Here is a 17867-nt window from a genome sequence, read left to right on the forward strand (position 1 = left end):
GAATGAAACTGGACACCTATCTTATAACACACACACAAATCAACTCAAAGTGGATTAAAGAATTAAATTTAAGACCTGAAACTGTAAAACTCCAAAAAGAAAACATGGGGGTAAGCTCCTTGACATCGGTCCTGGCAGTGATTTTCGGATTTAATACCAAAAGCACAAGCAACAAAAGCAAAAATAAACAAGTGGACTATATAAACTAAAAGCTTCTGCACAGCAAAGGAAACCATCAACAAAATGAAAAGGCAGCCTATGGAATTGGAGAAAATATTTACAAATCATGTATCTGATAAAGGGTTAATAGCCAAAATATATAAGGAACTCACTCACACAACTCAATAGCAAAAAACTCTAACAATCCAGCTAAAACATGTGCTAAGGAACTGAATGGACATTTTTCCAAAGAAGACACACAAATGGCCAATAGGTCCATGAAAAGGTACTCAATATCTCTAACCATCTGGGAAATGCAAACCAAAACCACAATGAGATGGTACCTCACACCTGTTAGAAGGGCTATTCTCAAAAAGACAAGAGATAACAAGTGTTGGCCAACATATGGAGAAAAGGGAACCCTTGTACACTGTTGGTGTGAATGTAAATTGGTGCAGCCACCATAGAAAACAGTATGGAGGTTCCTCAAAATGTTAAAAATAAAAATACCATATGATGTAGCAATCCCACTTCTGAATGTAGATCTAGAGGAAATGAAATCAGGATCTCGAAGAGATATCTACACTCCCATGTTCATTGCAGCATTATTTACAATAGCCAAGATATAGAAACATCCATCAATAGATGAATGGATAAAGAAAATATGGTATATATACACAATGGAGTATTATTCAGCCATGAGAAAGAAAGACATCCTGCCATTTGCAACAACATGGATGCACCTTGAAAGCCTTATGCTAAATGAAATAAGGCAGACAGAGAAAAACAAATACTATATGATCTCACTTATATGTGGAATCTTAAAAAGCTGAACTTGTAAAAACAGTAGAAAAGTGTTTGCCAGGTGTTAGAGGTAGGGAGGGAATAGGAAGAGGTCGGTAAAAGGGCACAATCTTTCAGGTAAAAGATGAATAAGGACTGAAGATCCAATGTATAACATGGTGTCTGTAACTGATAACACTATATCATATAATTGAATTTTGCTAAGAGAATAGGACTTAAACATTCTCACCAAAAAGAAACAAATATATATGTGTATATATAAACAGATATATACTGTTTCTTTCTGGTTTAATATATACATATATATGTATGTTACATATATATATGAGGTGATGAATGAACTACATGAGAGGAATCCTTTCATAATGTATATTTATAACAAATCATCATGATGTACACTTTAAATATCTTATAATTTTATTCATCAACTGTACCTCAATAAAGCTGAAGAAAAATGAAAATAATCAATACCACATCAGCACAACTGCAGTGATTTAATTTTCTTTTTTAAAAAAAAAACCTCCTTCAAAAATAATTTTAAAATATAATCTATCTTGGGGTGCCTGGGTGGCTCAGTCAGTTGGGCATTGGACTCTTGGTTTCAGCTCAGGTCATGATCTCAAAGTCAAAGGATGGAGCCCCAAATCAGGTTCTGCACTGAGTCAGCTTCAGATTCTCTCTCCCTTTGCCCCTCCCCCATTCACGCTTGTGCACACATGCATGTGCTCTCTTTTTCTCTCGTGCCCTCTCTCTCAAATAAATAAAATCTTTAAAATATATGTATATAGGGCGCCTGGGTGGCTCAGTTGGTTAAGCTACTGCCTTCGGCTCAGGTCATGATCCCGGGGTCCTGGGATCGAGTCCCACATCGGGCTCCCAGCTCAGTGGGGAGCCTGCTTCTCCCTCTGACTCTCTCCCCTCTCATGCTGTTTCTCTCTTGCTCGCTCTCTAATAAATAAATAAAATCTTTAAAAATAAAAAAATAAAAAAAAATAATAAAATATATGTATATAATCTATTTTACCTGCAAATGCAATTTGTCTGCTTTCAATTTATTTTCCAATTTTAGCAATTTCTTTGCCTGTTCTGGTACATCCAACTTCATTTTTATCATGCACTTAGTTTCCCGAACAACTTCCAGAATTTTGGGATCAAAATTAACCAGCAACTTCCCGGTTTCTGGGTGTCGCACAAAAAGTGTGGCTTGTAAAGCTACAAATAAATGATTATTGACATTAGTTTTTCTGGATTTCTTTTTGTTTTGTTTTGTTTTTGTTTGTTTTTGGCTTTCTTTTTTTTATTTTATTTTATTATGTTATGTTAATCACCATACATTACATCATTAGTTTTTGATGTAGTGTTCCATGAGTCATTGTTTGCGTATAACACCCAATGCTCCATTCAATACATGCCCTCTCTGCTTCCAGCCATGTTTACACACCTGTCTTCCCCACTGGGAACTGACTTCTTAATAGAACAATAGTGTTGGATATCCCAGGTGATGAGGCATAGCATCTGACATGTGGTCAGTGCTCAAAACTTAAATAAGTGAATGCAGAATGTCTGCAAGCCCAAAAATCAGATCTGGAGAGATAAAAATGAATGAAGAACAGATAGCCTTCGTGCTATGAACTGCAACACTTTTCTGAGTGGGTCTAAGAGAGCTATAATACAATGTAGTTTCTTTTAATGGATTGTGATTTCACCCCTGGGAGAGAACTGGAAGGTGTGCACAACTATAAAATATGACATACCTCATATGACAAACCCTTTTCCACAATGAACCCCAAACTGCTTCTTTAAAGGAAGAATTAAGCCTCCATCTTGAATGTATGGTAACTAAGCTCAATATCAGTAAGATGTATTTATTAAACACCATGGCATTGTGAGCTTCTAGGATATAGAGAAAGATTTTTTTTTATGCTACACCTACATCAGCATGGATGCATGATGGCTTGAAACCATCCCTACCTGAACATCATTCATATAAATAGGAATTTGCAGGCATGCTTTTTATTATGAATTGAAATATATAATCCCGGTTAGTGGTGAGTAGCCTTAGCTTATTTGTTATCCTAACGTGAATTACTTCTACAGGCATAATAATAACACACTTCTAGATGAGTATGTGCTAGCTTAAATTATATCTTATATTAGCAAACACTACTAACATGAGAATTTCTTACGTATCTTCCAAGCCTCTCATTACTTCATAGAATGTGGCTGCATCGAATTTCTAGTAAAATGAAATAGTCCATATATTCCTTTGAAGTTAGTTGACTTTTACTCATCAGATAAAATTAGTCTTGAAATGGTTCTTAATGATGCTGGCTGCATGAGGATTTCAACTAAAAATTTTACCTAATTTGTTTGGAATCTTTTTAAAATTGGGTTAGAAATCATTTATCCTCTCAAGGAAATTCCAAAATAACCTTGGAACATTCATTTAATGAAATCTATCTTCCTTAAGGCTGTACTGAGTTTTCTTGAAAGGACAAAATGGTCAGCAAGACCACCAAGAATAATGACAGCCAAGAAGTCAGCTCCAGGACTGAGTGACATTTCATTAAAATTTATAGAGCAACCATCTGAAAGAGGCCAATACCAGGTCCTCAATTATTATTCCGAGTTCCTATATGGTTACATATAGCCACGTCAATATAATAAGAAGCCTTGCTGAGCAATTCATTTCCACTAACCTGTGTTCGTAGGAAAGGCAGATTTAAAGCTCAGCTTTGCCACTTCCTAGCTGTGTGATGAGCTTGTGCAAATGACTTAATCTCTTAGTACCTCAGCTTCCTCATCTATAAAATGATGATAATTATAGCTCCTCGTAGGGTCGCCATGAGGATTAAAGGAAGCTGCATATGTAAAGTGCTTTGACAAAGCCTGGCACAGGGTAAGAACTATGTAAGTGTTCGTTATCACTGACTGTTATTTAAAGGATACAAAGATGAAACAGAGTATCCTTGGAATGTGAAGGGGAGATGAGACAGATCCCTAAAGCCATAAGTGTCATGAGAAACAAGAGCAGATAAAGTGAGTAGAGGACTCTGGAGGAGGAAGACGTTATTTTCTGCTGTGGAAAAATAAGGAGGGGCTATACGGAAGAGGTGACTGGTGAACTTGTTTTTGAACATGAGGAAAAACCATCAGGACAAAAGAAAAGTAGAAAAGCGTATGATATTGTAGGAGCCAAATACTGCCTGCTCCATACTTCAGTTAACAATTCTCTTTTGTTCTTTTCCATAATGTGAACTTTAAGTTTCTCTTGATGCTCCTTGGGAGGGTTGTTCCTTAGCTAGTTTTCAGGAGGATCCATAGGGTCCTACCACACTCATTACCCAGAAACAGCTGGCCTGGTACAAGTGGCTTATTAAAGGCTAAACTAAGGGGCCAATTGGGGAAGACAATCTGCAGGTCTGGGACCTGTCCTCCAGGACACAGGCATGAGCAAATCAATGGTAGTAACAGTGACATGTCCTCAAACAGCTAAAATATATGGGTCTGGAACCAAGAGGCAGAAAAAGAGTGGCCCCTCTTACTATCACTCCCAGTGACGCAACCACAGGATTTGTGCTTCCTGTGCCTGTAGTTTTGTACCATTCTGGGTGGGGATCCTGGTATGGGAGGGAGAAACCTTTCTGTCCAGGGACACAGTCAGGGTTCCACCAAGATTACAGATAAGAGTTTAAGGTTAAGATGGGACACAGCGGAACCTGAACTGAACAATTGAGCCCCCATGGTAACAAACAGCCCAGGTGATGGCAGCATGGATGCATGATGGCTTGAAACCATCCATCCCCTGCCTCACAGCGGACTCCACCCAATGCTTTGGCACCCCGCAGAGGTACTTAGAAACAGCTCTAATACTCTGAATTTCCTGGAGTTCAAAAGTGAAGTTAAATTCAGTTATAGAAAAAGAAAGAATGGAAGGGAGGAAGGAAGACAAGCAAGTACAATTCTTTCTCCCCTGATTGGGACCGGGATTTGAATCTATAACAATGAATCTATGACAAAACTGAGTATGAAAACTTCCCCTAAATCTATGGAGAAATATCTATGAAGGGTCTCAATATTTACTTTTAAATACTGGGTTTTTTTAGTGGAAAGTCACAATCGAAGTATATCAACTCTAAGGTGATGACAACTTTTGCTTATAGAATCAGAATCTTATTAACAACTGTAAAAAAAAAATTGTATCATCCCCAAATCTAAATGTAACCATCGTAATATTGTATAAAAGGGATGTGAAAATTCTCCAGAACCATGACTTCATTCAAAATCACCTAACACCCCCTCCATAGCATCACTGCATTTCTTATACACACCATACTGTAACTGCGAGACCTCTCTGATCCAGGCTGTGTGATAGACCACCTCGAATTCCACCAGAACATAGGAAATTTTGTTATACTGACGAATGACAGCTTTACCTTCCGCACTTGACAAAATTTCTGAGTTTTTCTGTTTTTTAAAGGGGAAGAAAAAGATTTATAATTAAAAGACTGCTGATTGTTTTCATATCCCAATCAGAAAGCTGTTATTTAAAATGTCATCAAATAATTATGCCTTACATTTTGCCTCCGAGTAAAACAGAGATGAGGTAAGCCATACAAACTAGAGACGGAAGTAGGGAAATGTTACCGGTGGAAAGGGAACATTGGAAAAGGAAATAAAGGATTTAAGAAAGAAAGGTCTCTAGCCTTAACAGCTGGCCAGGCTGAGAGAACTCTGCCTTCAATTCTCTATTCCCTCCCCACAATTCTGGATAAGATATCAGTTTTGTATTTTCTATACTGTGTGGGTTTGAAATATTTAATTAATAATAATATTAAATAAAAAGGAAAAAAGATACAATGGACTGATTTTCCTTGACCTGTGAGTATCAGGGAAAACCCCAAATTCCAGCACTGAAAAAAAAAAGCGTATATCAAAGAACAAAAACCAATTTCTTTATGTAAACATTGAACATTTTATGTTTGATTCGCAGATGTCAAAAACAGGGCAATCTCGGCTCTGTCATGCAGAATCAATCAGCAATGGAGTCCCCACCCTGGCCACTATTTTAAGACCAGGCTTTGAATTTTTTTACAAATAGTGAGAATAGTAAAATGATTAAGAGCAGCCGAACAGAAACAATGGAAACTTAACTTTCAAGAATGCTTAAATACTAAAATTACCTGCAAGACTATTTTTGGTACTTATTTTGTTCTGTATTTAGGCATAAGATGGTGCCCTAAGAAAACCAACTGCTTTGTGAGTCTGTCTCTTTACAAAATCAAACCAAACCAAAATCAAAGAGAAAGCCAACTGGCAATTTCAGAATGCCAACAGGGCCTAAGAGTATCCTGGGGCTTTTCAGAAATCTAATAACTTTAAGGACACAGAGAAGGCATGTACTCTATTATACTTTGCTCTAGATCTCAATTCTTAAGTCAGGAACATACTAAGAGTGTCTTCACCTTCACTAAATTGTCCACACATAGAAGTAATCTTCAGGACTATGCCTAGACTTTATTGTTTTCAAAACAATGACTCTTTAAAAGCCTTGAAAAGGGGCACCTGGGTGGCCCAGTCGTTAGCGTCTGCCTTCGGCTCAGATCATGATCCCAGGGTCCTGGGATCGAGCCCTGCATCAGGCTCCCTGCTCAGCGGGAAGCCTGCTTCTCCCTCTCCCACTCCCCCTGCTTGTGTTCCTGCTCTCGCTATCTCTGTCAAATAAATAAATAAAATCTTTTTTAAAAAAAGCCTTGATAAACTGTCCTGTATTACTAAAAGTCATAAGGTTATGATTCTCCCCCTTAAAGATTAACTGTAATTAAGTGAGCTTACCTACCAAAACATGAGAGAATTGGTTTAGTCTCCCTCAAGCATGTTTATAAACTAAATTTGCTTTGCCTCGTGAAAGCAGTAGCTCTAACTACTTTATTGGACACAAACATTACAGGATAAAATATATGTCTTATATTAAAACCACCATAATCCTCATACTGTAAATGTAACTATTGGCTTACAAAGAAATAGTTGATGGGTTCACTTATCCGTCGATAGAGCTGCCTCACCCAAAGTATTTTTCCTGCAATAGGGGGCATGTTGCGAGCAAGAGGAGGGTCATCTTTTTGAGAATGATAAAGCTGTAATTAAAGATCTGGTATTAATGTTTAAAATTCAATATAATGGAAAAGGCAGAAAGTATTTAATGCATTTGTATTCCCATGTTTTATACACAAGAGGTAGTCAATAAATATGTAAATGCACTTCAGTGATAATCTGTGGTTCAGAAACTATGATGTTTACAATATATGATATTTAATTCTCTCTTAACCCTTATTTCCCATTGTATGTATCTTTTTTCTATATTTTATCCCAAATTTTAAGGAAATCTTCAAATAAGGGAGTACATAAGCTATACTATATCTGTTATAATATTCTTCAGAGCCCCTATTTCTGCATGCAGAAATATTAACTTCAATGGGCTTTCCTATACACACATAAATGCTATTGCAAAAAAACAAAACACAATTGTTAAGTGCATGGGGATGTCAATCTGGTTGTCCAATGACATACACCGTCAACACCTTCCTACATAGAGAAGGGTGCATCAGAGGTACTTAGTAGTGAAGGGATCATTCTGAGAAGCTTAGCACAAGATAATGATGGCAAATACTTTCACAATACTTTTCTTTTTGTACTAAAGTACTATTCTGGGGGGGCCTGGGTGGCTTAGTTGGTTAAGTGTCTGCCTTCGGCTCGGGTCATGATGTCCGGATCCGGGTCCTGGGATCAAACCCCGAGTTGGGCTCCCTGCCCAGCAGGGAGTCTACTTCTCTCTCTCTCTCTCTCTCTCTCTCTCTCTCTCTCTGCCCCTCCCCACTACTTGTTCTCTCACTTGCTCTCTTTCTCTCTCTCAAATAAATAAATAAAATCTTTTAAAAAATAAAGTATCATTCTATTTACAAAAATGATCCTTGCCTTCTTAGTAGCTTCAAGTTCAGCCACATAAAACTGAAGAATACGCTCAATTGTATGGTTTATTTCTGACTGAAGACAGGGGATTTGCAGCTTCTGGAATCTGAAAGTAATTGAAGGTGAATAATTCAAAAGTAAATGAGAAACATACTTAAGAATTGCTGCCATCCTAAAAACCTATGCATTCACTCATTTTGACAAATATCCCTACCAGGCCTCATCCATTGTCCCAGGATTCAGAGAGGAACACAACAGGTGTAGTTCCAGCCCTCCTGGAGCCTCCAGTTATGTTATGGAAAATGCAGATTTAGTCAAGAGTTACATAAATAATTATTTAAATCACACGGGTACCAGAAATGCATATATCAGGGGAACCAGCCAAGTCTGGGGAGTCGAGAAAGACTTCCCTTAGAAGGAGACATTGAAACCAAAATTGAAAAGATGAGTGGGGGGTTGGCTTCGCAAAGATGGAGGCCAGCACACTGAGCATCCCTCTGCTAGTATTAATGTTCACATCATTCCAAATGGCCATATCATAACAATGATCTGTCAGGCAAACATCACTTCCCCTTTCAGACTAAGTGATACACAGGAAGCACTAGGACAATAACATCCAAATAATAAAGTGATTTTACACCAGTGTACTATAGGTAAAAAGAGAGACAGACGGACAGCGAGACAGATAGAGACACAGAGAGAAATCGCCAAGAAATTAGTACTGCCATCTGTCTGTACAGTACTTTCATTGGTCAAAATCATTTCATAAGTCTGGTTTGACTCTTTCAGTGGTGTCATGAGGTAAGGTCTCACAGGTATGGTCCATCATTACAAAGATGTGGAACTCTAGCAAAACTAGGCCCAAACCCAGAGGCACTGGCTCTCAGGAAAGAGTTCCCAAAGGGTCCCTAACAGAGGCTATGAGTCCTCCCTGAGCTTGAAGGAAATGGCCTGTAGTCCAGGCTGTCCTTCCTACTCTTCAGGGGAGCACCGTTGTCAGGACAGAGGAAAAGGAAGCAGCAGGAACACTCTGGAGGGAAAATGGGAAATTTGAGAATCTACTACCCTTAGATAATTTCACTTTTGGAAATCCTTGCAGTATGCAGAATTAAATATTATTCGCTCCCTTTCCAATGAGGGCTATGAAATTAACCTCAAATATATTACATAGCTGGAGGAAAAATCATGTATAATAATTTCATTTTCTTTTTTTTAATATTTTTCATTGTTATGTTAATCACCATACATTACATCATTAGTTTTTGATGTAGTGTTCCATGATTCATTGTTTGTGCATAACACCGAGTGCTCCACGCAGAATGTGCCCTCTTTAATACCCATCACCAGGCTAACCCATCCCGCCACCCCCCTCCCCTCTAGAACCCTCAGTTTGTTTTTCAGAGTCCATCGTCTCTAATGGTTCATCTCCCCCTCTGACTTACTCCCCTTCATTCTTCCCCTCCTGCTATCTTCTTCTTCTTTTTTTTTCTTAACATATGTTGCATTATTTGTTTCAGAAGTACATATCCGTGATTCATCAGTCTTGTACAATTCACAGTGCTCACCATAGCACATACCCTCCCCAATGTCTATCACCCAGCCACCCAATCCCTCCCACCCCCTACCACTCCAGCAACCCTCAGTTTGTTTCCTGAGATTAAGAATTCCTCATATCAGTGAGGTCATAGGATACATGTCTTTCTCTGATTGACTTATTTCACTCAGCATAACACCCTCCAGTTCCATCCACGTCGTTGCAAATGGCAAGATCTCATTCCTTTTGATGGCTGCATAATATTCCATTGTGTATATATACCACTTCTTCTTTATCCATTCATCTGTCGATGGACATCTTGGCTCTTTCCACAGTTTGGCTATTGTGGACATTGCTGCTATAAACATTGGGGTGCACGTACCCCTTTGGATCCCTACATTTGTATCTTTGGGGTAAATACCCAGTAGTGCAATTGCTGGATCGTATGGTAGCTCTATTTTCAACTGTTTGAGGAACCTCCATACTCTTTTCCAGAGGGGTTGCACCAGCTTGCATTCCCACCAACAGTGTAGGAGGGTTCCCCTTTCTCCACATCCCTGCCAACATCTGTCGTTCCCTGACTTGTTAATTTTAGCCATTCTGACGGGTGTGAGGTGGTATCTCATTGAGGTTTTGATTTGGATTTCCCTGATGCCGAACGATGTTGAGCACTTTTTCATGTGTCTGTTGGCCATTTGGATGTCTTCTTTGGAAAAATGTCTGTTCATGTCTTCTGCCCATTTCTTGATTGGATTATTTGTTCTTTGGGTGTCGAGTTTGATAAGTTCTTTATAGATTTTGGATACTAGCCCTTTATCTGATATGTCATTTGCAAATATCTTCTCCCATTCTGTCGGTTGTCTTTTGGTTTTTGTGGACTGTTTCTTTTGCTGTGCAAAAGCTTTTTATCTTGATGAAATCCCAATAGTTCATTTTTGCCCTGGCTTCCCTAATAATTTCATTTTCTTATTGGAAGACTTTTGCTTCAAAAAATGAAATGAAAAATATCACACTATATTTCACATTTTTACCAGTTTACTTAATGGTAATTGAAAGAAAGATTAATGTTTATAAGTCTTAAAGTTTACAGAGGGAGATTTCCAAAAATATCTTATTTGAAATTGTATTTTGAGATATAAAGTTATCACACTTAGAAACTACACCACTTAATGCATTATAAATACCTTTGAAGCAGCTGAAGGGCCTGCTGAGAAGATAAGATTTTCCCAAAACTACTGTTCATAAATGCTTGTATTTGTATCTAAAATAAAATATTAATATTCCATTGATTTGGGGCATCAAAAAAGAGATTGTTTTTGTTTAACAACAATTAATGATTTTTCTACAGAATCAAAATAACCTGAAACACACCTACCATCTAAGCATCTAGAACTGCACTATCCAGCATGGTGGCCACATGCGGCTACTGAGCACTTGAAATGTCAGTACTTGGAAGTGAGATGTAAAGTAAAATGCACACTAGATTTCAAAGGCTTAGCACACACACACAAGAATGTAAAATATCTCAATGATTTTTATTTCAACATGTAAAATGGTAATATTTTGGGGGCGCCTGGGTGGCTCAGTTGGTTAAACAACTGCCTTCGGCTCAGGTCATGATCTCAGGGTCCTGGGATCGAGCCCCGCATCAGGCTCCCTGCTCAGCGGGAAGCCTGCTTCTCCCACTCCCACTCCCCCTGCTTGTGTTCCCTCTCTCACTGTCTCTCTCTCTCTGTCAAATACACAAAAATCTTTCAAAAAAAAAAAGAATAAAATGGTAATATTTTGAATATTTGGGTTGAAAAAATGTATTATTAAAGTTAATTTCACCTGCTTCTTTCAACTCCTATTCATGTGGCTACTAGAAAAATTAAAATTACATATGTGGTTTGCATTTGCTGTTTATTATTTATTGGATATGACTGACCTAGAGATTTATAAAAGGAGTGTATATCCCTTACCAAGCTTATTTCTTGGAACATTTAGAATTTCGAAGCATATTGGGAGAGCAACGTGACACTGTAGACACCCAGGGTCAACACGTGTCATTTTACAACACTGCTGCTCTCAGAAACCTCTTTGCAACATTAAGGAAGAACAAAAAAAAGAAAATATTTTTCTAAGACTCCCACCATCCTTAGCAATGAACTCCAAACTCCTGATACCCAATTAATGGAACTGACACACTCTGCAAATTATTTTCACTGATAAATTGGTATGGTCTACTAATATAGGCCATGTTTATTAATCAAAATTTGGGAAAGGAAGGAAGGAAAATTTAAACACTGACACCTCTTTGAAAATATTAAAAATTTACGATGGCCTCTAAATACACTGAAAGTTAAAATTTGTACATAAGGCCACATAAAAGCCTTTATAACATACAATCTTTATTAATAAATCATAAAAATATTGGATGCAGCAAAAGTAGTTCAAAGAGGGAAGTTTATAGCAACACAGGCCTGCCTCAAGAAGCAAGAAAAATCTCAAATACACAACCTAACCTTTTACATAAAGGAGCTAAAAAAAGAACAAATAAAACCCAACACCAGCAGAAGGAAGGAATTAATAAACATTATAGTAGAAATAAATGACATAAAAACTGAAAAACAAAACAGAAAACAACAGATCGATGAAGCCAGCAGCTCATTCTTTGAGATCAACAAAATTGATAAACCTCTAGCCAGAGTCATAAAAGAAAAAGAAAGAGAGAGAAAAAGAGGACTCAAACAAAATCACTAATGAAAGAGGAGAAATAACACCCAACCCTAAAGAAGACAATTGTAACAGCATATTATGAAAACCTATATACCAAAAAATTGCACAACTTAGAAGAAATGGATAAATTCCTAGAAACATTTAACTTCCCAAAACTAAAGTAGGAAGAAATAGAAAATTTGAACAGACCAATTACCAGAAATGAAATTGAATCAGTAATCAAAAGACTTGCAATACAAAAGCCCAGGATCAGACTGTGTCACAGGCAAATTCTACCAAACATTTAATGAAGAGTTAATACCCATTCTTCTCAAACTATTCCAAAAAATACAAGAGGAAGGAAAACTTCCAAATTCATTTCATGAGGCCAGTATCACCCTGATACCAAAACCAGATAAAGACATCATAAAAAAAGAGAACTACAGGCCATTATCTCTCATGAATATAGATGCAAAAATCCCCAACAAAATATTAGCAAACCAAATCCAACAATATATTTAAAAAAATCACATACCATGATCAAGAAGGATTTATTTCATGGATGCAGCGGTGGTTTAATATTCATAAAACAACTGACAGGATACATCACATCAGCAAGAGAAAAGGATAAAAACCATATGACAATTCAATAGATGCAGAAAAGCATTTGACAAATTACAACATCCATTCATGATAAAAAACCCTCTGTAAAGTAGGCCTAGAGGGAACATATCTCAACTTAATAAAGGCCTTATATGAAAATCCACAGCCAAAATCATACTCAATGGTGAAAAACTGAGAGCTTTTCCCCCAAGCACAGGAAAAAGTCCACTCTCACCACTTTTATTCAGCATAGTATGGAAGACCTAGCCACAGCAATCAACATAAAGACAACATAAAGAAATAAAAGGCATTCAAATTGGCAAGGAAGAAGTAAAACTCTCACTATTTGTAGATATCATGACACTATATATAGAAAATCCTAAAGACTCCACCAAAAAACTACTAGAACTGATCAATTCAGTAAAGTCACAGAATACAAAGTCAATGTACAGAAATCTCTTGCATTCCTATACACCAATAATGAAGCAGCAGACAGTGAAATGAAGAAAACAATCCCATTTATAATTATCCAAAACCAATAAAATATCTAGGAATAAACTTAACCAAAGTGAAAGACCTATACTCTGAAACCTATAAAACACTGATGAAAGAAATTCAAGACAACATAAAGAAATGGAAAGACACTCCATGTTCATGAGTTAGCAGAAGAAATATTGTTAAAATGTCTATACTACCCAAAGTAGTCTTCAGATTTAATGTAATCCCTATCAAAAGACCCACAGCATTTTTCACAGAGCTAGAACAAACAACCTTAAAGTTTGTATGGACCCACAAAAAAACCCTGAATAGGCAAAGCAATCTTGAAAAAGAAAAAACTGGAGGTATCACAATTCCAGATTTCAAGTTATATTACAAAGCAGTAGTAGTTAAAATGGTATAATACTGGCATAAAAATAGACACATAGATCAATGGAATAGAACAGAAAACCCAGAAATGGACCCACGATGATATGGTCAATTAATCTTCAACAAGGGAGGAATGAACATACAATGGGAAAATGACAGTCTCTTCAACAAATGGTGTTGGGAAAACTGGACAGCCACATGCAAAAGGATTAAACTGAGCCACTTTCTTTCACCACACACAAAAATGAACTCAAAATAGATTAAAGACCTAAATGTGAGACCTGAACCCATAAAAGTCCTTGAAGAGAGCACAAGCAGTAATCTCTCTAACATTGGCCCTAGTAAACATTTTTCTAGATATGTCCCCTGAGGCAAGGGAAACAAAAGCAAAAAAACAAACTATTAGGTCTACATCAAAATAAAAAGCTTCTGCACAGCAAAGGAAACAATCAACAAAACTAAAAGGCAACCTACTGAATGGGAGAAGATATTCGTAAATGATATATCCAATAAAGGATTAGTATCCAAAATATATGAAGAACTGATACAACTCAATACCCCAAAATAAATAATCCAGTTTAAAAATGGGCAGGGGGCACCTGGGTGGCTCCAGTAGTTAAGTGTCTGACTCTTGATTTCAGCTCAAGTCATGATCTCAAGGTCAGGGGATCAAGACATGCCTCCGGCTCCATCCTTAGGGTTTTCACTCTCCCTCTCCTTCTGCCCCTCCCCCTGCTCTCTCTCTCTCAAATAAAATAAAATAAAATAATAAAAAAATTGTTTAAATAGGCAGAAGACATGAACAGACATTTCTTCAAAGAAGACATACAGATGGCCAACAGATACATGAAAAGATGCTCAATGTCACTCATCATCAGGGAATTGCAAATGAAAACAACCATGAGATATCATCTCACACCTGTCAGAATGACTAAAATCAACAACACAAGAGACAACAGGTGTTGGCGAGGATGTGGAGAAAAAGAAACCCTCTTGCACTGTTAGTAGGAATGCAAATTGGTGCAGCCATTGTAGAAAACTGTATGGAGGTTCCTTAAAAAATTAAAAATAGAACGACCCTCTGATCCAGTAATCACACTACTGGATAGTGTGGATCACACAAAATTTACAAAACACTAATTCAAAAATCTACATACACCTCTATGTTTACTGGAACATTATTTACAATATCCAAACTATGGAAGCAGACCAAGTGTCCATTGATAGATGAATGGATGAAGAAGATGTGGTATATATACAACGGAATATTATTCAGCTATAAAAAATAATGAAATCTTGCCATTTGCAACATGGTTAGAGCTAGAGTATAATCCTGAGTGAAACAAGTCAGTCAGAGAAAGACAAATATCATAGGATTTCACTCATATGTGGAAATTAAGAAACAAAACAAATGAGCAAAGGAAAAAAGAGAGAGAGAGAGACAAACCAAGAAACAAACTCTTAACTATAGAGAACAAACTGATGGTTACACAAGGGGAGGGGGTGGGGGATGGGAGAAATAGGGGATGGGAATTAAAGAATACACTTATCATGACGAAAAAAATTAAATGATAAAAAATAAATTATAAAAATTTAAGCAGGGGCGTCTGGGTGGCTCAGTCCGTTAAACTTCTGACTTTGGCTCAGGTCATGATCTCAGGGTCCTGGGATTGAGTCCTGCACTGGGCTCCCCGCTCAGCGAGGAGTCTGCTTGTCTCTCTCCCTCTGCTCCTCCCCCTGCTTGTGCGCTCTCTCTCTCTCAAATAAATAAAATCTTTAAAAAAATAAGCAATGTTTTTTTTTTAAACCCACAAATTCCCATTGCCATAAACTATAACGCCTAAAGCATTTTGGAAGCAAACTCCACTCTGCCCAACTAGCCAAACACTGTAAGTAATAACTAAAACATATCTTAATATCAAACAAATTGATATTTCAAAACTTAATTTCAAAAACTGAAAGGAAATCTATGCCAAAAAGAAAAGCCACTGTTAGAATTTTAGTATCATTCTTATTTATATTGCCTAGATTACCTTAATATAATTTTTAAAGAATCTTTAAAAAATAAATGAAAAAAATATATATATAGCTTTCCTCACCTTGATGGCAAGAGTTTCAGATTCAGGAAGTGGATAGAGTATATTCCTGTCCCTCTCTGTATCTCCAGGACATTCTGCAGCAAAAGGAGACCATTCCCTGGGGCTAAGCCTGGGGTTACTACAGTAAGATAGTAACTGAGGTCATGTAAGCCCAAAATGTGGGAGAGAAATATGTTGCAGTGTCACCAGACATACTCTTTTTAAGTACCTTTCATCCTTCTGGTATCCCTTAAGCTAAGACAAACAGGATGAGGTCCTCTTTAGAGCTGTCCTCTAAGCTGTAGAGAGAATGTGGCCATAAAGTACAAGGCCAAGGGGAGAGCGAGCCATCTTCCTAATCTGTCCTCAAATCTTTTCACACTTAAAACAAAGAATAAGGATTACACACTTTCTCTTAGCCTGGAAAAATGACCTTGGCTTCTCAGCACAACAAAAAACAAATACAAATTCCAATGCAAACTAAAAATGAACCCCAGCTATAATAACCCTGTGGCCTTCTGGGTATTCATTGATATCTTTTACTGAATATGCTCATTTTTCATTAAAAAAAGATGGAAAATATTTTGTGGACTAGTTAAAACATTTTTCACACTGGCAAATAGTTTTGATCAACTACACAAGAGTAACTTCTAATAAATAGTAAATATGTGAATTCCAATACTATTGGTTACATTTCAGCTTTACTAAAGTAAAAGTATGTATAATTACTTACCTCTAAACCATTGATTTTTGTCATGAACTCTGAGAAATCTGTATCAAATTCTGTCCTTCTTGGATCCAGAATGTCATATTGTTTTTTCTTAACCCCTTGATATATGTTTTTGAATTTTATTGACATAATATCTATTCCCTCTATGGTGGAATTACTCAAGGCTGAATATGTTTGCACAATAGTTATCATTTCTGTAATCTTAAAAAGAGAAGTGTTATTTTAGAAATGGGATATTAGGACCCTTCCCTAGAATAAACTCTTAATGAATCATTGATTTAAAAGAACAAACCAAGGGGCACTTGGCTGGTTCAGTTAGCACAGCATGTGACTCTTGACCTTGGGGTTGTGAGTTCGAGCCCCATGCTGGGTGTGGAGATTACTTTAAAACAAATTCTTTAGGGGCACCTGGGTGCCGCAGTCAGTTGAGCATCTGACTCTTGGTTTCAGCTCAGTTGTGATCTCAGGGTGGTGAGATGGAGCCCCACACACGGCTCTGCACACAGCGTGGAGTCTACTTGGGTTTTTCTCTCCCTCTCCCTCTGCCACTCCCCACTGTGCTCTCTCTCTCTCTCTCTCTCTCTCTCTCTCTCTCAAAATAATAAATCTTTTAAAAAATCTTTAAAATAAATAAGTAAATAAAAGAAAAAATAAAAAACAAACCAATAAACAGCCCCTAAGATCATTTAGCTAAAACCAGCCAGAGAAGATAAAATAGAAGACAAATCCCTGTCACCAATCATTACTATTCTCAGACTATTCCTATCATATCCAGAGAGGGCTTGCTATATTTCTCAGATCTTGATCACTTTGTCTCTCAAGAGGGGAAAGGAAAGAATTTGAGCAAAACTCTTACAGATGTCTGAATAGCTTCATCCTTTTGCTCTGGAGAATTTTCTGAAAATCATTTTCAAAAGCTTTGGCATTCTTCTTGGCCCTCACCACAGTTCTGATATGTAAGTCTGCATAAATCCACCTGTGTTTTCCCTTTCACCTGCATTCAGGCAACCAAAGCCCTAAGAAGCCTGAAGACAACTGCAGTCCCTTCTGACCCCCAAGAGACTTGGGAAACCCTCAAAATGAACTTAACTACACAAATGGCTGCCTCTCACTCAATATACCACCACCACCTACTTCACACACCAAAAACAAAAGTCCTTCATGTCTACAGGCTACTCCGTTCCTGAATCTTCATCAGTGATTCCCCTCTTTGATTCCTGCTTTGGAGAACAATGCTCAAAGCTCTCCAGGATGGGCCCATGGGTCCAATGGCCAAACAGAAAATAAACCTGTTTTCAGGGGATTCCTCCAAATATTACACACCATGAAGACAACACTACTGGTCCTCCTAAGAAGCCCGCAGAATTCACATAAGCTCCCTGTGCACATCAACCCAGACGACCATTTTCAGAGCAACTTTCACTCT

At 37.5% G+C, this 17867-nt stretch overlaps 1 protein-coding gene across 1 annotated transcript in view; it reads right to left on the minus strand.

Annotated features, from left to right (window-relative positions):
* The window catches only part of DNAH8 (dynein axonemal heavy chain 8), a 407368-nt gene that overhangs the window by 313726 nt on the left and 75775 nt on the right, over window positions 1–17867 (minus strand). The window contains exons 13-18 of the mRNA XM_073884828.1: window positions 16445–16642; window positions 10651–10727; window positions 7939–8038; window positions 6981–7100; window positions 5295–5430; window positions 1988–2175 (exon numbers count right to left, since the gene is read on the minus strand). Coding sequence (XP_073740929.1) covers window positions 1988–2175; window positions 5295–5430; window positions 6981–7100; window positions 7939–8038; window positions 10651–10727; window positions 16445–16642 — 819 coding nt within the window. The remainder of the gene's footprint in view (window positions 1–1987; window positions 2176–5294; window positions 5431–6980; window positions 7101–7938; window positions 8039–10650; window positions 10728–16444; window positions 16643–17867) is intronic.

This window comes from Callorhinus ursinus, unplaced genomic scaffold (assembly GCF_003265705.2).
Source record: "Callorhinus ursinus isolate GAN/ISIS: 27379988/994484 unplaced genomic scaffold, GSC_fseal_2.0 scaffold59, whole genome shotgun sequence".
Lineage (NCBI taxonomy): Eukaryota > Metazoa > Chordata > Mammalia > Carnivora > Otariidae > Callorhinus > Callorhinus ursinus.